At 44.3% G+C, this 25,000-nt stretch overlaps 2 protein-coding genes across 4 annotated transcripts; one reads left to right on the top strand and one right to left on the bottom strand.

Annotated features, from left to right (window-relative positions):
* Nucleotides 1-2,069: 2,069 nt before the first annotated feature.
* Nucleotides 2,070-11,481, bottom strand: LOC121307657 (cytokine receptor-like factor 3). Of its 2 annotated transcripts, none has more exons than XM_041239887.1 (9): nucleotides 11,372-11,481; nucleotides 8,616-8,733; nucleotides 5,773-5,980; nucleotides 5,248-5,335; nucleotides 4,896-5,073; nucleotides 4,218-4,440; nucleotides 3,638-3,776; nucleotides 3,182-3,294; nucleotides 2,070-3,005 (listed from the first exon to the last, which is right to left on the bottom strand). In XM_041239887.1, the coding sequence occupies exons 2-9, from the start codon at nucleotides 8,730-8,732 to the stop codon at nucleotides 2,743-2,745; spliced, it is 1,329 nt and encodes a 442-aa protein (XP_041095821.1). In that variant the 5' UTR covers nucleotide 8,733; nucleotides 11,372-11,481; the 3' UTR covers nucleotides 2,070-2,742. The 2 variants fall into 2 exon arrangements, with proteins under 2 accessions (XP_041095821.1, XP_041095822.1); XM_041239888.1 differs by lacking the exon at nucleotides 11,372-11,481 and adding an exon at nucleotides 10,693-10,807.
* Nucleotides 11,482-12,661: 1,180 nt separating this feature from the next.
* Nucleotides 12,662-24,815, top strand: LOC121307594 (ATPase family AAA domain-containing protein 5-like). 2 transcript variants are annotated; one of them, XM_041239793.1, is made up of 24 exons: nucleotides 12,662-12,874; nucleotides 13,693-13,763; nucleotides 14,331-16,117; nucleotides 16,411-16,504; nucleotides 16,662-16,814; nucleotides 17,257-17,395; nucleotides 17,571-17,637; nucleotides 17,823-18,004; nucleotides 18,186-18,349; nucleotides 18,775-18,931; nucleotides 19,091-19,438; nucleotides 19,584-19,680; nucleotides 19,848-19,930; nucleotides 20,034-20,179; nucleotides 20,625-20,799; nucleotides 20,899-21,081; nucleotides 21,411-21,556; nucleotides 21,712-21,805; nucleotides 21,931-21,995; nucleotides 22,112-22,292; nucleotides 22,687-22,886; nucleotides 23,191-24,047; nucleotides 24,262-24,420; nucleotides 24,620-24,815. In XM_041239793.1, exons 2-24 carry the CDS (start codon nucleotides 13,713-13,715, stop codon nucleotides 24,696-24,698), a joined length of 5,607 nt encoding a protein of 1,868 aa, XP_041095727.1. In that variant the 5' UTR covers nucleotides 12,662-12,874; nucleotides 13,693-13,712; the 3' UTR covers nucleotides 24,699-24,815. The 2 variants fall into 2 exon arrangements, with proteins under 2 accessions (XP_041095727.1, XP_041095726.1); XM_041239792.1 differs by having other exon boundaries at nucleotides 24,259-24,420.
* Nucleotides 24,816-25,000: the final 185 nt, after the last annotated feature.

Genomic DNA, 25,000 nt, shown 5'->3' with positions numbered 1-25,000 from the left:
TTTTTTTACCAAACTCATGGAATTGCTAGTACAGTACTTCACACAGACATGTTTTCATAGGGTTGTATTGTAGTTGAACAGAGCCCCTACCCTGGCAAGGTAAGGGCAGTGGAGCTGCCACTTTCTAAGGAAAAATGCACTGCAAGACTGGACCAGAAATGTTGTTCACTCTATATGCAAGTATTCTGTGGTCTGTCTGTTTTTAACACACAGGGTATTTACTGCAGACACTAACAGAAAATATACTTCTAGCAGTATTTAACTGCATACAAGAACCAGGTTTATTATTCATGCAACTGCTTACAGATTTTCCAATGGAAAAGTGGTTTTTTACTACTCATGCAGTGTCGGTAATGCTGCTTTTAACCTGGCATGCACTGTGGTCGAGTGACAGGCTCACCTCGTTTTTTTTTTTTTTTTTTTAGAATTGTTTTTTGTTACTACCATTAAATAATAACATTCTCATATTTGTATTTAAAAGATAAACAATAAATGCTGCTCTTAGGGTATTTTAATTATGTTTGTAGTTCATTCCTTGGTTTTTAAAAGCTGAAGATAACCTTTTTTTTTTTTCTGAGCCTATAGAACACATTGATAAAACTCGCAATGTGAATTTTCATTTCTATCGTGTTTAAGCCTGAATTGAAGTTTTTACTGATGTCTACAAATTACTACTTCAGCTTGTAAAGGGAACCTTGTGGTACCTGTATTTCACTACAATGGTTTGCAGCTGTTAATGAAGTATATTTAAGAAGTGTATTTAAATTAAATCTATGACAGTAACAGGCAGAACAGTTGACCGAAGGGGTAAACTGCAGTTTTTTTTTTTTTTTTTTTTTGACCCTATTGATTTGCCGGCTATAGAGGTGTAACTCTGAACTTCAAATTTTATATTTTGAAGGATTGAAACAAAAGCTTTTCTTAACTGTTGCTTTAATTTGCTAAAGCTGTGCACATATGTAAAAACGTAGATTTGGTTTGAGGATTAGTTCTATGGTTATTGCTTGTGTCATTTCTTAAGCAAGCTAATTATGCTTTTTTTTTATTGCTTCAAAAAGAAAGACTGGTATTGTTTTGCACAAGTTTGTTGATGAGGGCCCCCAGATTACTTCAAGACAAAAAGATTTCCTGAAACGACACATTGTTAAACCCCCATGTTAAAATTGTGAATTTTGTAATAAGGGAGTTATAGAAAATGTTGATGTTTTCTATTTAAAATCAAATTAATATTTTTCATTGTTGTCAATGGTTGTAAGCAACTCATTGGTTAATTTCTAATGCTTTACAATTTGTAAATTATGGTTATGCCTTTTAATCGCACAGAATTGGCTTACTTCCCTGTTTAGTACAGCTGCTTAGTAATTTTCTGTTTTAGACTATGCAACCCTTATACGTTTGGAAATACTGCATCTAGATGAACAAATAAATTGTTTTGTACAATGCTGTGTGCATCAGAAATGATCCTTGTCCTCAGGTGGTCAGAACCAAAGGTTAAAGCAATTGAAGACTTTTCCAGTGCAAAGTTTAAACTGGTTATGAGAAGACAAAACACACCATAAGACAGGTCAACTGCACGTAAAAACATACAAACTAAATATCTCTATAGTGGCAGAAATGTTGTTGAAGCTGACACCCTGGGATCCTTCAAGAAGCTGCTTGATGAGAGTCTGGGATCAATAAACTATTAACAGCCAAACGACCAAGATGGGCCGAATGGTCTCCTCGTTTTGTAAACTTTATGTTCTTAAATAACCGTAGGATTCGTTCACTTTTTACATTTTTTTTTTTTTTTTATTTAAATGTTGACAACACAGCTTTCATACAGATATTTACCAAGCACATTCTGCTGCTTAAAGATGGCAAAAAACAACCATGAGGTAAGTGAACAACACTATAACCATTTACACTGAAAAATACCAGAACCATTTACATGGTTTCACAAGAAGTACAGACAAGTAAAAGACACTGTTTGGATAAACAGCCACTTTAGTTAAAGCGGTACTTTGTTTCTTTTTAAAGGTGCATATTGATAGTCGCATCTCTGCCCCTGCAAAAGACCAGTAAATGAACTGCAGTTCTCTGTATTTATAGTGCATTACTGGTTTGTGAATACAGCATTATAATAACTTAAATGATTTGGATCTAATTTTATTGAGCCCGGTCCTGCAGAAATAACAAAATCCATTGCCAAGCAGACAGCCCTTCCCTACCCTTGATTTTGTATAAATGTTTCATTAAGCTCATGGAGAGACGTTTATTATGGACAGGCACTTTGAGTTCTAGCATTTGTTCATTTCTAGTATGCGCTAAAAGGTGTGTGTGTCTTTTTTTTTTTTTTTTTTTTTTTTTTTAAATACTGTAAGGATTGTCTGGACACAAGAAAAATGAACTTGGGCATTCAGCAAAAAAAAAAAAAAAAAAAAAAGCATGATAGAAAGGTATTTGCTAAACAAGTTAAACTAGAAAATAAAAAAGGCAACCCAGTTATGTTTTACAGCCTGCAGTTTCTCAAAAATGAAGATACACAGCTTGGCTTTAATTCTACCACTCTTCACACCCTATTACTGATGCTAAAATATGGTCTACGCTAAGTAAATGTAGTTCGCTTTTAATGTTTTTATGGGTGACAGCAACAGTTCAAATGTCATATCTACCTCAATGTTCAAGTGAACCTACAATTCCTATAAAACCAGTTAGCCTAACAGGTAAATAGAATGAAAGGGGGTTTGGAATGTGAAGGCCTTAAAACACAAACACTTTCCAGCCTGGGTGTGTGAATGAGCACCCAAAGAAAAGCCCTTCGCACGCCTGATCCAGTAACCAATCGAACACCACCTCCCTGCTCCCTGAACCAATCGTCACTCTCAGCTTGACGCTTGCCCCTTCGTTATTGTTAATGTTCACAGGAAACGCGTTCACCACTTCCATGTCGAAAGTCACCACAGATCCGGTCGAGATAGCTGGTAGCTGGTTGGTCATTTCTTTGCCGTTTACAAATACGGCACCTGGAGGTACAAGAGAAATGCAGTGAGAAGACATGAACTGCCTCATACCAACAGCCACAGGCAGCTGGTTTAAAACAATATTCCAGCCAGGCCTGTGGAGATACTGCACATATTAATATAGCAGTTCTAGGTGCTGTAAGTGAAGAATGTCACGATCATCGTCCCCCCCCACTCACCGCTGGTAGTAATGCAAACAGCCTGATCTCGCTGTAGGGAATCCTGTCCATTGCGGCGGTCCACACACACTCCCACACTGTCACGCTTGTCTGGCTGACCTGCACTTATAATTCTGCAGGGAGAGAGAGAGCAGAGAACACATTATATATACACACACACTCTTCCATGAAAAGACTTACTTTAACTGTATCAGATAACGTCTTAAGCTGAACTACAAAAAGGTTTTTATATCTATCAAATGTGTGTGTGTGTGTGTGTGTGTGTATATATATATTATATATAATCATTAACTTGTACCTGCAGGAATAGAATAGGTGAGATGAGATTTCAGTTTCAACTTGGATTCATTAATGCTAAACAAAACTCTGTTTATATCTTTGACAACCCCTCTGTGATCACCCCCCATGCTAACGCTGTCATTCCCCCACAAGGAAGCACAAGAGGCGGAGACTCACCTGAAAGTGAGGGTCTGTCTACAGCAGTAGGTGGGGGCCTGTGAGTACAGGACCCTGGCTCCACACAGCGGGGAGTCGTTTCTCAATGCGATGTCCCTACGGCTGCTCAGACTGTACTCCTCATTGCCCGGGCTCCATTCTGCACAGAGAGAAGAGCAGCCCAGAGAGAGAGTTAAACAGGCCATCGAGAAAGGAGCTGCACACACACTGAGAGAAGGTACGCTACATTCAATAAGCACCAAATAAACACAGCACATTTTAACTAACAACGTCTCACTGAAACGTTTGTCTAAATATATTCTGCAGATTTGATCAGTCTCTGGTATAAGCCACAGCTGGATTCTGAAATACTAGTTGACAGTATCAGGGATTGCATCAACCACTTATTTTTTGGGGTAATGGTGGGATAACCATGAAAAAGCTCCAAAGAAATCCAGCTGTAGCCGATCGCAGCACGGTGCTGTATAGATAGAAGGAAGTTTCTGTTTTTGCACAGACGTGTTATAAAAGTGTTTTGGATTCACGTGGACAGCGCACTCCATCACTCTGGGGACGGTGATGCCCAGCTGTGTGTGGTTACCGTGGGGGGGGAGGGTGGTGCATGCAGTCTGGGGGACGCTCCAGGGGCTCCACTCCCGATGGCCGTCGCCCCGCGCGCACACGCGGAACAGGTACTCCGTGTGGGGGTCCAGGTGCAACACCAGGTACTCGCTGTCCTGCCCCACGTAGGCGTCCTCGAAGTGGCTCGATGTGCTCCTGCGAAACTGGAGGCGGTAGTCCTGAGCGGCAAAGTCGTCATCCACCTACAAACCAATAAAATAGAGACCCAATCTGTAATTAACTGGAGTATAACCACTGCGCTCAGAACAACCACGTGGTCTTTACTGAAGAACGAGTTCAGCAGGTTTGACTGTAGTGAAACAGTACGGAGTGCTTGAGGTCTTGTATGATCAGTGCCACAAAGCCAGTGAACGCTACGCCTTTAAAAAGGTCACGTGTTCTACACTCTGCTAATGGGACACTGACCTTTCTTTAACCTGGCAGGGAACCAGGTAACATTTTTCAAAAATGAAACGTGCATGTCAAAACTGCACGCGACGTGAGCACTGCAAAGCTTCCGGTAGTGCACAGCAGGTAAGGCTTCTGCTCTCATTTCATCAGCCAGAACAACAGAAAAATCACTGCAATGGAAGCCCTGCACCCTGGCTCTGTCTGAAAGCTTACTGAGCTAGCTGAGCAGCATCTCTGTCACGCTCACCTTACACCAGCGCACAAGGACCCCTCCCGGCCGCTCCACCAGCTCGTCGATCTGCACGGGAGGGTGCGACGCCACACTGCCATGGGTGCAGATCCTGCCCTTCACCGCGGGGAGCAGGGAGTCGTCGAGCTGAGCAGACAGGCAGGACACCTCCGCAAGAGACGGCACCTCGGGCAGACTGCAAGGAAAACACAGCCGTCAGTGCAGGGGCATGTCAGGCTGAAACTGAGGATATCAATTCAGCAAAGGGGACCGTCACCACCAGCTGGCCCCCCCTGGAATCATGAGAGACTCCAGGCACGCCGAGGCCCCTCCCCTGGTGAGGGAAGAGGACCACCCCTCGGTCTCCTACCTGTCCAGTTGAATCTGCAGCGCCTTTTTAGTAAAGCTGCCCAGCTTGTCGTCCTTCTCTCCAACCCCACAGCGCAGAGCAGCCTCACCTGGAAGACAGGAGCTTTCTGAAGGCTCTGATGTTTCAGTGCTTAGAGGGCTTCGTAAAGCCCTTTTCCTTCTCCTGCAATAGGCAGCTCTAACCTCTAATGCCTTGATTATTCTTTATTAATAAAAAGGACAGGACAGGAACGTCTGGGCAAACACAGGCAGTTCCCATGACGACTTCATCAGCCAGGACAGCTGTAGGATGAACCGTCATCCCCTTGCAATGCCCTGGTCTCATTGTAATGTCTTAATCTGACTGCCCTCAGTCTGTTAATTAAAAATGAAATAGCAAGTAAATGAAGAAGTACTACTAAAAGAATATAAACCCAATGACAAACGTTTTGATTAAGAGTCTATTTCAATGTATTTACTACTGAATCTTTTATAGTCACGGATGAATTAAACAGAAAGAACCCCGTTGTCTGGGGCTCCCTCCTACCTTCCCTGAGCAGCTCGTCGGCCGTGCTCACCCCCTGCTCGATCAGTTTCTGGCAGTCATCCAGCGGCCGGATGCTGTCCTGCTCAATAACGTCCACCTCCAGCAGCAGAGCAGCCAGTCTTTCCTCCAGCAGCCTGCTGACCGTGCCCTGCAGCTCCTGGAAGTGCTGCACCAGGACGGCCCTGGTCTGCGTCGCGCTGCCCTTGATCTGGAGAGAGAGGAGGAGGACAGACACAGCCCCGGTCAGAGGATCAGGATCAAACTTACATGACTCACAAGTAACCAGCTTCTGAGACTACAGCCATGAGCGTGTGTGTATACTGATAAGAGATCGAGATACAGGCAGGCACACAGACAGGAGAGCTCATGGAGTCATTGACAGGAAATGGTAACGTGCGTTAACAAGAATGATTCAACAATAAGCAATGTTTTTTATCTATAGGAAGGAAATGCTGCAAAGTGAGATTGTTAGGAGAGACAGATCGACTGAGACACACGGGCTCTGCATCTCACTAAGCAGTGCAGTATTTTTTATCGGCTGAAACACGTCAGTAACACTGGCTCCCGGACAGCCTTGGAAGTCCTGTTCTGACTCTCTCATCTTGATTTCTAAAGGAAGTGATGTGCATCATGACAATTAGCAGGCTGCAGAGCGGTGCCCACATGTAACTTCCTCTGCAGACAGCTCCCACCTTCAAACAGGAAGACTGTTTGCTTTAAATTAGTCAGGCTGCATTTCCTGGGGAGGCAGCAGAGTTTGTGCTAATCTGTGGACAGCCTTCATCGAGGGCTCAGGTCCTAATTAAACACTGCTTACAGGAGGCATGCTGCCTGGCGAGACTGGCACAGAACCACGTGCCCAAGTGAGCCGTTGCTCTCAAAGGTGGCAGGACGCAGCTTTACTGTAGTGTTGCTATGGAGACGTCATGTCATGCTTACCCGATTGTGATTCTACTTGATAACTAGCTGGTTTGTAATCTGGACACTCAGCTTCCAAAGTGAAAGAGACAACCTTTACATTTACGTAACAAAATAACTGCATGCATCTGAACTAGTGTACTCTCAGATCCAATTCCCAGCTGGAGCTGTGACAGGATCCTCGTTGAACCAGCATTGACGCCCACATGGTTTATAATTAGCAGGAATCGTGCAGCTGTAAAAAGATCATGCTTTTTCCTACCTGACGCAACTCGAGTTATTTCAAGATGTTTCTGTTTCTTTATGTCTCTTCCTCATTTCTCCTGTGCTGCTGCTTTTGAAACCTCACTGGCCTTGTGTGTTCTGCCTCTGTTCTCAGACAGTAATAAAATAACCGTCAACTGATCTTCCTTGACCTTTCTGGGAATAAACAGCATTCCTTCTGGGAGGGGAGCTGGTTACATTTGACTGAACTCCACGACCAGCCCGTACAGGCAGAGGAAACATGAGTGATTCCCATTCCTTTTGTCTTGTGTGCAGAATCAAGCGCTTTTCCTCTGCAGTTAAGCTCCTAATAAAACCCCCTCTTGGATTGACACTGGGTAATCGCAGGAGAGACTGCAGCTCAGCTGGCTGCCTTAGTTTACACTGATCCCTGAAAAGTCATTTATTGTTTCGCTGGCATTTCCCACGTCTGGTGGAGTTCAGATGCTCTCCTGTCTGTTGCAAGGATACAACTGGCAGGATGTTTACACTGAGCCTTCGAGGGACGAGGAAACTCCAGAATATCCTGGAAGGTGTATCTTGGTTAACACTTTGGACACGTTGCAAATCAGGCTGACCATCACAGGGCAATGCAAAGATATGCAAGCTGCATCTAACTGCAGCCATTAAATATCACGTTACAACAGACTGCATTTTATTATATCGATTTGTGTGTGTGTGTGTGTGTGTGTGTGTGTGAGGGGAAGCCAGACCTTTAACTGGACGTGCAGGGGTTGGGGAATGCAGTTTGAAGAGAAGCAGGAGGTGACACACAAGGGGGGTGTTCTGGTACTGTCACCCTCGCAGAATGCACTCCCTATCCCTCTGTCTGTGCTCCGACACGAACAAGGCAGCATGTGAAGAACCTCGACCGCTTAAACTGTCAAAAGTGTTTTTAATTTTGCATTTATTTTAAATCTTGCCTTCATTTTCATATACAATACATGAACCTCACTAGTACCTTGGGGTCCATGATAATTTGCATTCTAATCTTCTAATACAATGTGAAAGTACAGTGGTGAACAGCAGTATCTCCAGACGTTTTCTAGGATGTGGAAATCAAGTGAAGCTCTTTAATGTACAGGGCATACTTCTCCATTGAAGTGTGCAGAATGGTTTCCCAGGGGCCTCACTGACTAGTGCCTGTTTCAATCTGAATACTTAGAGGTGAAAGGCTTCCATGCTAATCTACTTGGTCACCCTGTCCCTTTCTCCGCCACCTCCCTGATAAATGCATTCCTTGCTGCACTGTATCGAAACTATATATACATAAGTGTGGGGGTGTCACGATCAGGAAGAAGATTTAAGGTGGCACGGCTAGATGACAGTTGAAGTAGCTGCCTGCGTGCCACCTTAAATGACCTCTGTGTAACAATCTCACCAGCGTGCTAATGAAGTACCTGGGGTCTGTGAGAATGGGAGAGTTAGATTAGCATGCAAGGGAAACCCTGTTTGTATCATTGGTCATTGATACAGGCAGTACCCCTGTATTTGTTTTGTAAAAGCTGAAAAAAGGCAATTTGATCTTCTCTCAAGTGTAAAAACAGTTACATTATTCATTCATGATTCAAGACCAAGGTGGTGGCTTCCAATATCCTCCCAGCATCCTCAAGCGGTGGTAAGGACAACCACGGATTTAAAATATAAACAGCGCCCCCTACCTGCTGGCGAGCCAGGTCCAGGCCCTGCACCCTGTGCTGTAGCTCGCTCCTGTAGTTCCGCGCTGCCTCGATGCTCTCCTTCGCCTCCTGGAGCAGAGCCTCTGCCTCGATCGACATGCTGCCAACACACAAGCAAGCAGCGCTCACAGCACCATCTACACAATGCAACCCAGATCTATCACTCCCATTATATTACTGGAATAATAATCCTTATAGACTGATAAATCTTTGGATTCGTGTGTGACTTCAGTTTTTTTTTTTTTTAAGGTTCTGATGCATTAAATGAAGTTTAATATTCATGATCCTGTCATTAAATAAGTCTAGATATGTTTCACGTACTTCACTGAACCCATCCAATCAGACACACAGCGCTGCCCCTTTTGCAGTGCTATAGGCTGCAGCCTCAGGTAAAAGACTGTCACTGAGGCTGGTGGAGAGGCATGGTGGTGCAAACCTGGTACACAGGACCTCCTTTTTAGTCAATACAATACAACACTGGACTAGCGATTAATGGCAATTGAAAATGCACAGTTTGTTAGCTACACTATAATCCCACAGTGTGTTACAGCAGTTATGAACTAACTTCATTTTCACTACTTGAAACTGTTCTAGTACTGGGGCAAGGCAACATCATTGCAATCATATGGAGCTGCTCTAACCGGAAATGTAATGGAGGCCAGGTCTGCCTCTCAGAGTAACGCCAGGATGTGCTCTGATTAAAATGTGGAAGTGAAAATGAGAGACAAACAAGATCCCCTAGCTGGCTGTGGCTTGAACACGCTTCCGCCGCACACAGGAAGAAGAGCCTTAACAGGAGTGTGTGCTGCTACCCCCACTCCCTCACTTCCTCCCAGCGCCGGAGAGCACCCGCAGAAAGATCCTAACACACTTCAGCGTGCAGTGCATTCACACTGCCTGGACCCGCAACGAGACGGAAATCAGGACAACCTAACCCTCCCCACTCCCTGGCAGCGCGTAGCAGAATCCAGCACAGCCGCTGTGGTGAGCTGCGATTGCTTTGTCTTGCGGCACCACGCTGAGACATTGTACTGAAATATCTTCGCTGCTACTGCTGATACTAGTGGTGCACTCCTTGCATTTCCCAATCCTTCAACACAGTCAACACCACCGAGCTTATCAACAGCAGCTCTTCACTGAGGAGTCATGGGCGAGAGCAGTGCAGTGTGAAGTGAAGCAGCTGCAAGACTAGGCTACACAAACCAAACGTGCATGAGCAAAAAGGATTCATTTTTGAAAAACAATTTGCTGTTTTGCAAAACTGTAGGTTCACTGTAGCACACACAGGTCTGTATCTGTGCCTTGCGTCCGTTCTGACGTGCCTGGCTTCTGACGGGTTTGGGTATTCTGCTCTTATCCAATCAGCTATAGAGGAGCCCCATACTGAACCGCGCCATCCAGCCCAGTTCTAACCAGAACCCAACTTAACTTTCAGATCTTCTGCAAAATGGGCAAAACGAAACTTTATTTTTGCTTTCTAATATTCTTTCTGTAGTGTTGCCCTCCGGCACACTGTGCCTCCCTGTGTATCACCTCTCTGAAGGACGAATCACACTGACTCAGATTACTAGGCAGTGAGACAGCCAGCCTGCCAGAAGACACTGTTATGAATCCTGCAACAGCTCAGCCCAGCCACTGTCTCGCTACCCGACCCTGGGCAAACTTCGTAGCAGACCTGCAGTCTGATAACTGCATTCTTCCATACAGCGTCCTGCTGGAAACTGACAAGTGGGTCAGGTGCAGAAAGACAGGCCACGCTCTTTATTTACCTGGTACAGACAGACCGGCCATGCTCTTTCCCTGGTACAGAAAGACTTGCCAATGTAAAACTGCACTACATTCTTTCGAACACATTCAACTTTCTCTTCGAGCCGTTGCCAAAGCCCTACCCCTAATTAAGAACCGATTTAAATCTTAAACTCAGTATTCGAATTCACGCAGCTGTCCCGTCGCTAAAAAGCCTAGCCCGTCTTTCTACTCCTGTGCCGGCAGTCCCGTTTGTTCACATTCTTTAAATGGTAGCTGTTTTATTACAAAGACCCAGACCCAAACCATCTACCTCGCCACTGTGGGTGTCTCTGAGCCCCACAGCCACGCTTCTCCGCCTACACTATGGCAGCAGTACGAGGATACAGAAGGGAAGGTCTCAGCTGTGCAGCCCGGAAAGCAAGAAGGAACATCTACAGGAAACTCGGTTAGATATATGTATGTCGTTGTTATTGATATAGAGTGTGCAATCTTGGATAGCTGATGCAATCATCTGGGGTCTATTCACTGTACCCGATTGCCAGTCGCCAGCAAGTACAGACACTGTGAAGCACGCTTAACGTTAGCCCTTTAGAAGAGGCGCTTTGCAAGTTCCTGCTAGTCTGTATCTAACTAGTTCAAGCGGTGTATAACCCAACTTCCGCAATTCAGCCACGCATGGGACGCATTCCTATATTAAAGTAAGTTTGATTATGATCAAAAAAAGAATAAAAAGCATACAATAATACATATGCAATACACGTTTCGTTTAATTTTTAAACAAAATGCATACAGCCCAAGGCGCTGCGCTAAAGAGGCGCCACAACTGTAATTTCTGAAAAGGAACTTCACGACCGACTGTCCGGTCTTAAAGAAAAACACACCCCAAAAGTTAAAAACAAAAGCATAAGAATTAGCATCGCTGCACAAGACACGGGCTCTAAAAGCTTTTGATAACGCCATGCATGATATTACAAACAAACGCTACATACCTGCCCGAGTCAAAGCAAATTCATAATCTTCAAAAAAAATATGTATCCTGCCCTATTGCAACTTCACATCTACAGCTGCCAGTCATCTGAGCGCTGCAAACGAACCTGAACTGGGCTAGGAGGCGTGCTGTCTGACTGACAGCTGGAGTGATCAACCAAAGCAAGGCTGGAACTGTGGAGAGGCGGGACTCCTTTCCTGGAGACTAGGTTGCACTATTTTCCGTATCTTAAATACATATACATGACAGAATTATATTATTAGTTGTGTTTAGTTTACAGTATCGTCTCTAATTTGGTTATGTTGTGCAGGCAAAGTACTATTAGTAGTATTAGCGCACTCTTGGTTTGTATTGCTTTCATCGGCTCGCATTGCATTGCCAGCGCCTGGTGGCTGCACGTAGTAAATGCATTTTAGGGACATCGAACTAGAGCTGATTCGGTGATTGTGAATGCCTGTACTAACTTTGGCTGTACCAAACCTTTGCAACAAGAGTCTAATACAACTACTGATCGGGGAAGATGGCGACAGAGTATTGATTGGGCTGTCTCATACGCAATCAATCACTGCGTCCGGTAATCGACGCAAACACTGGGTATAACCTAGGCAGTGACGTCCCACGGCTTTGAATCCGGCTCCAGAAACACATGCAAACCGGTCTGCAATTCCCCATCTCCTCGGTGCTTTGCATTGGTTACCCCATCTTACAAGACAAGGTCACCTCCTGTCCACACCTTCACAGTCTGCGTCGTGTCATTTTCGGGACTCTTCATCACTTTCCTTCTACGTTTGAAACAGACTCGTTTTTGTCCAAATAAGGGGCTGTAGAAATATTGTGTGCGACTTGTACGAGACAATACCGCTTTGCTTCAAGTCAACAGCATTGCTACAGGTAGCGTATTGCTCCATTGTCGCTGGCATTGCCATTGTAAAATGCAAACAAGTAGAATATGTGAATGCCTCAAAGCTTGTTTATAACGACCATATTGAATTAACCTGACATGTAGGGTGCCGATGATTAATAGACGAATACAATCACACTGCACTGACCTTGTACACAATAAACTACTAGTATTTAAGGAAAGAAAGCTGTGCTAAGGAATAAACACGGTGTGCAGCTGAGTTAAACAATGCATTTGAATACAGGAGATTTAAATGTTACAGTAAGTCATTCGCAGGGGCTGCCGAAGGTGGGCGCTGTTTCCCGCGCTCCACGCCGCGAATGAACACAAAGGAGAGCATGACGACAATCCTCGCCTGCTCCGTGATTGGTGGAATCGGGCGTGCCAAAGGTCAGTGTTTCTTGGCGCCATTTCCTTGAAGCTGCTGCCGGGGTGTTTAGGCGCTTTTTATATTAAACAGGGCGCAGTTACAAATATTAACACAGATATAACTGATTTAAAGCCAGGCATGTTGCTGCGTGCGCGGGTGCGTTAATAATATAAAAACACCGGGGGGGAAAGGAATGGTGGTGTTTTTATGACTGGACTCGATCTACCAAAGAGGTAACACGTTTTATTATTATTATTATTATTATTATTATTATTATTATTATTATTATTATTAACATTTAAATGTTTTTCAGATAAATGAAGAAAAACTAGATTATGCCGTGTGTTTAGTATTAGTGTAGTTAAAGAGACCGAGCACATCGCATACAAGGTTAACTGAGGTGTCTGCTCTTTGTAAATACGGCGCCTAGAACAGCATGAATGGGACCTAAATAATTGGTGTATCTATATGTTTTCATGACGTACGTTTCCCATTTATGGTCGTGTGCTGTTAGGAGGCTAACGCTGCATATTTCTTAGTTCAAAGGTTTACAGCAATGGCGCAGTAGTGTAGCCACAGGTACAGTAACGCTGAAGTATGGGTTAGTTACCCTGCAGCTACATGCGGTGAATTGTTGTTCCTGGCTGCGGGTGTGACAGCAGGCAGCCAGTCTCTCTCCGTACTGAATTGCGGACTCTGTGTTTCTATTTACTTTTCTTTTCACGACTCTTGTGGTCACTGCTGTGTGCACTCCCGGAGTGAAAGCTGGCTTGCATCTCATGGCAGATACTACGTTTGGTTTTCTATCTAATTTACACCCCGTTCTGGGGTTTCTGTACTGTGTTTGTTCTAATTGTATTTTCAGTATTTGTTTTAACTTATTTTTGGGTTACAGTTTGCTGGTAGTAGTTATGCATCATTCTGTATTGATACAAAATTGGACTGAGTCGAATTATTACAAATAGTCAAGTTTCCAGTGCGCAGTTTCGTTTATTCCCATATTGCTTGGTGGTAGAATTGTTTTTCCTTACTGTAATATGTTTTGTTACAGGTGTGCAACTACAAGCAGATATGGTTGGGGTAGTGGCAATGGCATCTGTGGTTGAAGACTTTGAGACACAAGTAAGTGTATTCATTTCTATAAACCTGTGAATAAAAGGCTTACCAAGGTAGTCATTAAATGTCAGGGTATTCTGTGAAGGTTGACACACAGCCTTGTGCCACAATACCCTCACCTCAATGTAACACAGGACGCTCTCTCTAATTTTTGTGACCTTTGGTTACACATTGGTGTTTGCTTGCTTGTTTACACTCTGTCTCCAGGTCAGCTGGTCACAGGTGGGGGCGTGTCCCACTGCCAGCGCCCCTCCCCTCCCAGCAGGGGAGAAGCTGCGGAAGTCGGAATGCATTTCAGAGGGTTACAAAGAACAGGAAAAGGCAGTCTGACCCAGCAAGCCTGCTTGCCCTTTTGGTTTAACCTGCTAATTACAATTTGTAGTAAATAGCTTTGATAATATAACCCTGGTGTCACAGCCACCAAGTGAAGTGTTTGAAAACAAAGCCACCAAATGTGAAGTGTTTTTAAATATTATCATTACTGTATCAAGCATTGCTGAATTTTAGAACTGATTTGCAGTAAGGCATGCATCTCAAAATAAAAAACTAGCGTTTGCCTGATTTGTTTCACAGCCGTGCAAGAAGCAAAGGGAAGACGTCGAAACTCCTGCTAAAACAATCGCCAGCTACTTCCTACCTGTGCCTAAAGCAGCAGAGAAACCTTTCTCTCCCCCGAGATCAAATAACATCATGTCCTATTTTAAAAAGACACCCCCAGCAACTTGCAAAAGCTCTATACTGAACAAAGCTAAAGAAACTGCAGACCAGCCTCCTGAAGCACTGAGCAGCAAAGAAACCCCGGGAAAAACTAAGAAGCACCGCCTCGGCAGAGAGAAGCAGCTGGGTAAAGGGGTGAATTTGAGCAAGCAGTTGAACGGTATCCAGAATAAAAGCCGTGAGGAAGCGGTGGTGATTGCTGACTCCAGCAGTGACTCCTGCAGTGTTGTGAAGAGCGGTCGCGAGGAGCTGGGCACTGCAATACTGGGCAGCGACACAGCAGCACTGCTAGCTCAGATCAGTGCAGACAGCTACGTGGTGGAAGAGACGCTGTCTGGCAAAACCTTGAGAAAAGACCTCGAAGAAAAATTGCTTAAAACGCCCGCTAAGAAAAGAAAATACACCAAACGGAAGCAGAAGGTGAAACCTGAAAGCGAGGATAAACCCCCACAGGTGTTGCTAGAAAAGCCACTGAAACAAGATGAAGAAAAGGGGAAAGACCCTGCTCTCAAAACGAAGTCCAGGGCAAGGCAGGCGCCCCAGATCCAGGTGTCTCGGGAGTCCGACAGCGCTCCGTGCGAGACGAGCCTGGAAGGGAATCGGGACGATGCTTTCCGTTTAAATGACAGCACGGTCACCATCTCCTTCGAGGAGTTCCTGGAGAGTCAGAAGGAGGGCGGTGCCTCTGCGTCCCCGGCAGGATTGGAGGCTGGATGCAGGGAGGTAGGGGAACAGAGTCCACCTCTGCAGCTTTCACCCAGGACCGTCACCACCCAAGCACAGGTTCATCGTGTCTTTCAGCCCCTCACCTCGGCTTGCCGTGCTAAGAAACCTCAGAAGAAAATCGCCTCCATCTTTTGTAAGAACAGGAGAGACGACGAGGTCCAGTTCGTAGAAATTGGGCAGGTGGCTTGTGATGAAAACACGGAGCAGGCAGCCCCTAAAAGAAAGTCGAATGTGGTGATAGAGGAAGAGGAGCTGGAACTGGCGGTAATTGAGACTGCAGCCAACATCCCTCCCAAACCCAAGTGCACCCTGGAGGAGAAGAAGCAGTTTATGGACGCATTCAAGAAGCCCACTCCGGACACATCCAAGAGCAGACTGAAAAAGCGCCCTGGCAAGCAGAAGGAGGCAACAGAGAAAGCTGTGAACCAGCAAGAGGAAGGAGAAAAGAGCGACAGGACAGAAAAGGTTGAGGAGCAGGAGTCTGACACTGCCACTGAAAAGGGCAAGGATGGGAAGCTGGCTGCAGCAGAGAGGAGAGACAGAAAGCGGACGAAAAAAGGCATGAAATGCACAGCAAAACCAGAGGAAGATGCTGCCAACACAGTGACCGCAGAGGAGGTATCAAGGGCTGGCAAGAATCTGACTCAAGAGGAGGCTGTTGAACAGAGATCTACTGCTGTCACCCCCTTGCCAGCTGAGAAGACTAACAGGAAGCTCACAAGAGGAGGCGCCAAGCAGACGTCCGCTGGCTCAACAACCGTTACAAACATGCATCAGGGAGAGCTGGCTGCTCGTCACAGTAAACTGTCACCGGACAGCCCGGTACAGGGATCGACCCCGAGAATGAGCAGGCGGAAAGGTGGTGCCTACAGGTCTGAGATGATTACAGCCCCCGATGATGCCCAGAGCCCCATCAGGTAAAGATGCATTTATTGTATGATCTGTTTTCTGCAAATTTGGTAAAAAGTGTCAGTCCTCTTGTGTTGTCAGTTACTGACTGGGGAATTACCATTGCAGTATAGCTAGGCTGACACCTGCTCTTACCAGATTTGTATTTTTACCAGGGTGCTCAGGAAGTTCTGTGTGTGTGCATTTACTGTTTTTTTTATAAAATGTGTGAACTGTTGAGATGCAAGCATTTCCTAAGTACTGTATAAACCCTCACCTACATGTGTAAAATCCTTTTTCTATATATATTTACGATCTGCAGGATGAGGTTTACTCGTGTCTTCCCACGCAGCCCTCGAGGATCTAGAAAGGCTGCTAGTGGAGAAGATTCAGAAATGACTCCAAGGAGTAGCAAGGTAATGGTTGTGGAGGTTTGCAAACGAAATGATCCACGTCTGGTTCTTGCCAGAGGTACATTTTGCAGACGAGTACGTCATTTCCAGTGCATCCAACACTGAGCATGGTCTGTTAGTAAATATAATTTTCTATTTTTTTTTTACCTTTTTCTGGCAGAAAAAGAATACGTTAAAAGCCAAGAAACTGGTTAAGAAAGCCAGGGCTCTGAAGCAGAAGTCGTCCAAGGGTTCTGTGGAAAGCGCAGAGTCTTTAAGACGATCATCTCGGCAACAAGATCTTCCAACGAGAAAGAGCTATTATGAGGATGAGGTGCAGCTCTTTACTGCGGCTGTCTTGAATATGCCCAGTTCTGGTCCTGAGGGTTGGGGGCATTCCAGTCCAGGTTTTAATAAGTACAGTTACATTCAGTATAGGGCATGGGTGGAGAGTTTAATGTGTTCAGTTTAAAAATCAGATCATGGTTAGAACAAAGACCTGAACTGGAGCAGTCGACTTTCCAACTCCTGATATATATATTTTCACGGTTGTGCTCCTAAAACTGCAAGGTAAAAGACTTCAGACAGGGTCATATATCCATGACTGGCATCATGAGTTAGCTGAAGTAGTTAATATTAGGGAGCAGGAATACAGCATGTATTTTGTAAATTGATAATCTGAAAAAAATGGCAAGACAGTGATGTCAAAATAAAATTTAAAAAAATAAATAAATAAAAGCTAAAGTTAAAAAGCTGGCTCTTGCTTTGTGCCTCAGGACTCTGTGGTGATGGTGGAAGATTCGAAAGAGGATTGCAGTCCGGCCCCTGATGTGCTGTCGGCACGGAGGAATCAGAAGAAGCTTCGCAGTTTGAACGATGTCTTGGGAAAGAATGCAGCGCCAAAGAACTCTGCTGGTACTGCAAAGCTTCGATGCCTTTCTAAACTATGTAATGCAAGATTCAGTACCGTACACTGTGGTTCAACTGATTTCTACAGAATCGATCTGTAATTTCAAGTTTTCCAAAGAAAACTTTTTTTTTTTTTTTTTTTTTAGCAAATTTTTTACTTTGTTCTATTTTCCTTTTTCAGATTCCAAAGCTGCTCTTTGCAAGAAGGTACCTAAAACTGGAGTCATCTCCATCTTTGATGACAGCAGGTAAAAACTAAAGCCCTGGTTCCTTACTGATAGCCTTGCAGAAAGGCTGTGCTAACAGAACAGAACTTGGTATATATTACAGATTTGTTTGTGTATATACACAAAAGGGCCAACGCCCTGTTTTTATTACATATAAAGAATCGTTTGTGTGAAAGTCCTAACTCCGGTGTGCTTTTGTCTTCCAGTCGCGATGACTCTGAGAACTCTCAGGATGACCAGCAGTTCCGAGCCAAGAGGGACTTCTTAAAGAGTGGTTTGCCCGACACCCTGAAGAGACAGATTGCTAAAACTGCAGCCAGTCGGGAGGTGTACTCAATTGCATGTGTGTCGTTCCAGGCCGTCACGCATGTGTTGCAGAGATCTCCAGGTGGGTTGAGCTTTTGTCAAGTTGTGGAGCAACACAATCGTGACACACACGCACACACCCCTTTGTTTCATTAAGGCTGAAGAAAGGGGTTTAGTGATTCGCATTAAATATGTTTATGTTTATGTTTTGTACCTGTACTGAAAATGTTTAATTGTATTATTCTGACTTTTATTTCATTTAGAGTGTGCCCTGTGGACACTGACATGGCCTGCATCACCCCTGCTGAAGCAGCTGAGAGAAGATAGTGACGAACTGACAATAACAAAGGCTGCAAAGTGTGTCATTTCATTAGGGGAATTCACAGATTTGAAATCCAGGTCTACATTTGTCAAACCCACAATTGAGGTAAGCTGCTTTCTTTTGGCAAGCAAACCCCTCAAAGATCTTTTTGGTTCTATTTCAGCAGGCTCTGCTTCGATTTCAAACTAATTAAAAGGTAGCTGCTATTCCTTGGTGTCTGATCACTAATCACATGTTTTGTATTTCAAACCTGGTCTGACCACAATAGGATAGTGTGACCTACAGCAAAGGATGTCTATAACATCTTTCTGTAATGTTGTATTTGAAATAATTGCATGCTGTGAATACATGTAAAAATACAATTGAACCAAATTAAGAAAGGAAGGGTGACAATGCTAATAAAGCTAATGGATAAGAGAATGGATTCTGAGTAGCACTCCTTCAAACTGAAGTGCATCAGAGTGGACTGTGCTCTGTTCTTGACAGTGTGTTAAGCTTGCTGTTGTATTTGTTCATCGTTTGTGTTTTAGTTATCTGGCTGGAGAGTGGATTTCTCTGAAGAAGTGAAAAAATGTTTGCTGGAGGAAATCAGGTCATCTAACCCACCTTTCCCAGTGCGAAGATTTTACAATTGGTTCATGAAGAAACGCACTGAACACCTTTTACTTCCCATTGCTGCAGCCCCAGGTCAGCACTCGCATGCTTTAACTACAGAGACATGGCATACAAATAAAGAGCCTGTCTGCCTCTGTGTCTGTGCACACCTTTCATTCATTGCTGCATACAGAAGGTAAAACGCAGCAATTCATTTACGCTTTCATTTTTTTTCTTTCTTTGTTTTTAAAGATCCTGGAGAAGCGTCCTGTTTACCCATGGACCAGCTGCAGACTGGCGGAAAGAGAAAGCGCTGTGAGGACGGAGGGGAAGGGGACAAGGCTCCCAAGCGAAAGAGGGCGGGCCGCGGGGAGAGTGCTGTGATTCTGATCGGTGATTCTCCTGAAAACGCCCGGGACAGACCAGCGAGGAGAGGCCGAGGCGCCGCTGTGGAGGAAGCCTGCAGAGAAGCCCCAGTGAAGGGGAGGTTGAGCCGCGGGTCGAGACGCAAGCAGCAGCAGCAGCAGCAGCAGCAGCAGCAGGATGACGTCATCGTGCTGGAGGACAACAAGCAGCCTGCATGCGATGCAGCCAAACAAGGTGCCTGTAAAACATTTAACTTGTCAAGCTGAAACCAATCCTGAAGAGATCTACTCAAGCAACACTGTCCTAAAACAAGGGAAACATTGCTTCTGTTTGCAAAGGCTTGTTTTGTTTTTATCACAAACTTTCATATTCTTATCAGATTCAGTAAAGGAGGATGTATTGTGGACCGAGAAATACCAACCCCAGCACTCCAGCGAAGTGATTGGCAATTCAGGTGCTGTAAAGAAGTTACACAGGTAATGTGATTACAGGCACCTCTGCACGCTCTTGCAGATTCAGGGTTTTTTTGTTCTCTTTCGTGAAGGTGATTTCTAATGCAAATTTGCATGTCCTTCTGTTAACCCTAGACCTGAAATATCATTGCTGATGCATTCTTTCTATATATTTTTTTTTTTTTAAACAGTTGGTTGAAAGAGTGGAAACTGAGAGCAGACCGTGAGGAAAAGAAAAAACAGAAGGAGAAGAAACAAGAAAAGGAGAAGAGTGGTAAAGGAATTAAAGGGGGGGGTGTCTACACTAAGTATTTCTGCACTCCTTTCATCTTTTCCCCTGAGCCCCTGCTTGAATTTGTTTCCTGTTGGTGTTGCAGAAGCCTGGGACGATGATGATTTCAAAAATGACCAGTCAGAGGATGAGATGGAGGATCTTCTGTGTAACACCGTGCTCATCACGGGGCCCCCTGGAGTGGGGAAGACGGCAGCCGTCTATGCTTGTGCGCAGGAGCTGGGTTTTAAGGTTTGTTCCATACAATGTCTCCATCTTACTGGCGGCATAGATTATTGGATGTGTCGTGATTGGGCTTCCTGGTCCCCGGGGGTGAATCCCAGCTTGTATGTTGTAGCACCCAATACGAAATGTGTTTTGTTGTTAAAGAAACAGTCTACTGCGAGCAAACGTTAATCTCAGGGTCTGCTACGGGAAAATATGAGGTGATGATAATACAAATTAAAATGTAAAGTTTATTTAACTATAAAAACATGCAACTGAAGCGTCTCTTTCTAGAATGTCTTGTCCTGTAAAGCGAGCACTTAAGATATAGTTCTCTCTCTCTGTCTCTCCCCTCTCTCTCTCTCTCTCTCCCTCTCTCTCTCTCTCTGTCTCTGTCTCTCTCTCTCCCCCTCTGTCTCTCTCTGTTTTGCTCTCTGTCCCTCCCTCTCTCTCTCTGTCCCCCTCTCTCTAGGTGTTTGAGGTGAATGCGTCCTCGCAGCGCAGTGGGAGGCAGATCCTGTCCCAGCTGAAAGAAGCCACCCAGTCCCACCAGGTTGACATACAAGGAGTGAACGCGCACAAGCCCAGCTACTTCAACAGCAGCACTGTCAGCAAGTCGCTGTTCAACACAATCACCAACTCTCCCAGTATGTTGTTTGAAAGCAAAACACTATTAGGATTTGCCTAAACAGGATACTAATTACTAGTAATTAATACAATATTAATTTACATTTTTTTTATTTAAGGAAAAATGAAATCCCCACGGAAGGTGATTTCTTCTCCCACGAAGCCCCCCCAGTCCCCCCGAGGAGCAGGGACCAAGAAAGGGAAGCTGGCCCCCACAGCCCTGGCTGACTTCTTCAATGTCAAGGCAAGAGCCAAAGACAAGAAGGGAAAACCGGGAAAGGAAGAGAAGCACGTGGATGAAGGTAATAAAGGAACAGCAATGCTGGCTGTTTACAATGGCTGATTGTGAGGAACACATGCAAACCAGGAAGACCTGTCTTTGAGGTAACCTGCCCTCTCCTTTTTATTTAATTTACAGACATGTATAACAGTTATGAAGAGTGATTGCTTTATTTCGTGTTTTGTTTAGTTTTAATGTTTTTAAGGACCTTTTAAAGTTTTCTTCTTCACGATGGTTGTAATACATAACTGATTTAAATTGAAATCCGGTCCAGATGTCAGCTTCGTTGTCAGAGGCATGCCAGTCCTTCTCTTTCTGAGCTCCCTTCAAAAGCTTCATTTTTATTTTCAGAAAAACTGCAGAAGCCCTCGAAAGTGAAGAAAGGGGGCACTCAAGGAAAAGAGGCACTGGTGACCAAGCCTGCATCTGAGAACAAGGCGGTGTTGACAGAGGAGCCCAGCAAGAAGACTGCAACGTCTCTCATCCTGTTCGAAGAGGTAAGGGCATGTCTTGATGTAAGCGCCCCATACACAGTGTGCAGGTGGCTGACCAATTCCAGCCACAAATGCGGATTCCAGATCTGTTCCCTTTAGCTGCATGGCTTGGTTGCACGTGTGGTTGAAGCTCGTTGATTTTGTTCGTCTGTTTCAAGGTCGATGTTATTTTTGATGATGATTCTGGATTTTTGGCTGCTATCAAGACCTTCATGGCAACAACCAAGAGGCCTGTTATCTTAACCACTAGCGGTAAGTGTTGTGTGTTTTTTTTTTTTTTATTATTCTATGCAGCAATAAATTCAATTTTCAATCCTGTTTTAAAATTCTGTAGCTATTGAATAGGTGCATGAATATTTATTTTTCTCTTTGCTTAGATCCAACATTTAACTTGATGTTTGATGGCTGCTTCGAAGAAATACATTTTAAAACTCCTTCACTAGTAAGTTTTTTTTTTTTTTTTTTGAGATGTCATGATGAACAACAAAGAGTGACTGTGCTTATCAATAAAAAAACCTGCAACGATTTGGTAAATCGCCTAATTTTCCTCATCATCAGGTTAATGTTGCAAGCTATCTGCAACTCCTTTGCTTGACTGAGAACTTGAGAACTGATGTGAAGGACTTTTCCTCTCTCCTCGCCTTAAATAACTGTGACATTCGGCAAAGCCTGCTGCAGCTGCAGTTCTGGACCCGAACTGGAGGGGGCAGTCTTGTGCATCGACCGCTCTCTGTTCCAGGTACTTGGTCTTCTATATGCACAACACTGAAGTTTCCAGGGATGTGAAACACTGCTGGACTGCGAAGCTTCTCACGTTGTGTTTGAATCTTTTATGGGGTCTTTTTTTAAAGCAGTAAAAAATGTATTTCAATTAAATACCAACAAAGTATTTAGCGTCTTACAGCAGAATAGTAAAAGGGGCCTCTTTCTCCCAGACCGATATTTGTGGTTCAGCGTATTCCTAACAGAATCGTGTTCTTTATAATCCGTGTAAAGGCTGATGATGACGCTAGCAGTGTAATTACCATGCCTAAAGTTTTTTTGTATTTAGACCTTAAACAAAAATATTTGTGCTCACTGGACATCCTAAATGATTAACTGAATGTTTGCAGTTACTTGTTTTGTTTTTGCAGCTGTAACAGAGTCTCATGTCCAGAAGCATGGTCCTGTGGTGAGAACTGGTGCTAAACAGAGTGCAGAGGGCAAGCCTGTGTGTCTGCAGCCTGGGGAGGCTCTTCTACGTGATGTGCCAAAATGTGACGTGGGCTGTTCAGAAAATCTGCTGGGTTTACAGAATGTAGAGCATTCACAGGATCTGCTCTCTGTGCTTCAGGTAAGACTATATCAGCAAAGGGAATCTCTTCATTTAGATTCCATTCCACACCTAACTGAAGTTGAAGAAACAGAGTCGCTCGAATAGTATTCCAGTAAGCTACTGTTTAAAAGGTACTTCCTTTATGTCAATTCTTAAAGCAGCACTGGAGATGATGCACTTGACTTTTTTTTTTTTTTTTTTTTGGATGGATGACAAATGTTTTAAAAGATATTGGTTAGAAATACTAATTGGTAAATATTTTTTTTCCTTGCTTCAATAGTGGTATTCAAGCTGTTTTCAAATGTTGTCTTTCTATCCTAAGATCTCCAGTGCAGGGGACTGGACTAAACCTCTCCAGCTGCTTGCAGAGTGCCGGGGGATGAGGCTGGATTTCACGTACAGCAATCTGGAGCTGCTCCTGCCGTTGCCAGTGAGGTTCCTGCCTGAATCCAATGAAAAGCTTCCAGCTGAGGAGGCTGATCCCGAACCTGAACCCTTGGCCCTTTCCCAGAAGGCCGATATTCCTCTGGAGAGTGACGGCTCGGTAGAGCCCAGCCCTTTGAAAGTCTCCTCGAGGATGAAGAACAAACGAAGGCTGGAGCTGCTGCTGGACAACCAAGATCTGTTTCAGTCTGATTCAGACTCTGAGGACAGCTTCCAATCACTACCTCCAACAGCACCTACCTCGCACGCCAAGGAAAACCCCATTCATTCAGACGCTGCTTCTAAGCCAGCTTTTGTAAAGCCTGTAAAGAAACTCCAAACTCAGGCGGAACAGACCTGCTCCCGGCTTGTATCCCGGTGCCTTGATTCCTTATCTGAGTTCCTGGACCACATGTCGTTCTTGGATTCTTCCCTTCTCAATGAAGCTGTGGAAAAAGAGGGGCCTTGCAAATGGGATCAGTCTTGCTGGTCCGCTGCGGAAATTAAGAACGGGCTGTCAGACGAGAGGCGGTCAGAGCGTTGCGACCGGTGGAGTTCTCGGAGCTCTGTGGAGATCAAAGTGGCCGTGGAGGGGCTGAGTTTTCAGAAGTGTCGGACGGTTATTTCGGAGGCGATGGACGGCATGTTGAGCCGGTGTAAAGAACTGGGGAAGGATCCCACGGAGGAGCTGATCCTTCCCGTCTCCGCACACAGAAACGGAGTGAGCTTCGTTCAGAGTGCGCCCTGCAAACCAAGGTACTGGAAGTTTGTCTTGTTGCTCTTTTTAAAATGCTTCAGTGTGTTGAGCAACCTTTTATTCCTTCTTCAACAGAATAGTCCTAGTGAAGTGCATGTCTTACAAGGAAAGGGTTTTCATGATAAGCTTATTATGATGTGTGCGTGTTTTTATAATGGAAAACCTTTCATGCCAATCCTGTATTTATTTATTTTTTTTTTTTTTTTTTAGCAGCGTGGTGCACAGGAGATCTGAAATAATGAAGACTGTGTTCTCCAACAAGTCCTTTATAAGTCAGGGTAACAGACAGGCTGCCGCGGTGGACTACTTGCCTACCCTCAGGGCCATTTGCAGGACTGAAAAGTTGAAAGAAGAATGCAGAGTAAAGCGAAGGTAGGGATTCACTTGTATGGGGTATACAGGCAATGCATTACCTAAAGTAAATATACAAGATGATCCCTACTGTAATTAGTGGCTGTTGATTTCTCTGCTCTCACCCCTCAAACTAAAACACATTCGTATTAGCCATGCATGTGATGTCCCCGAAGTGCTGTGCACGGTACAATAAATATATCCTGTTTTTGGTTTCCAGATTTCTGCACTACTTTAAGGGAATGAACCTTGATCTCCCCAGACAAACTGTAGATGCTCTGGCAGCTGACTTTCCTTAAATCCAGAGGAACTCCACAGAACCGTGCCTCGAGTGGGCTTCGGTTTCTCCAGGCATCACGGAGCTGCAATCACAGTTTGTTTTGTCCTTTGTAAAAAATATTTGTAACGTGATATTTTTGGAGAATGTACAGTTTATATATATATATATATATATATATATATATATATATATATATATATATATATATATATATATATATATATATATATATATATATATATATAATTTTCTGTAAGTCATGAATGTGTTCTATTTTTTTTTTTTTTTTTAATTAGAGCATTATAAAGGTTTTGTTACCAA

This window comes from Polyodon spathula, chromosome 57 (assembly GCF_017654505.1).
Source record: "Polyodon spathula isolate WHYD16114869_AA chromosome 57, ASM1765450v1, whole genome shotgun sequence".
Taxonomy (NCBI): domain Eukaryota; kingdom Metazoa; phylum Chordata; class Actinopteri; order Acipenseriformes; family Polyodontidae; genus Polyodon; species Polyodon spathula.
This window is presented reverse-complemented; position numbering and strand designations above follow the sequence as displayed.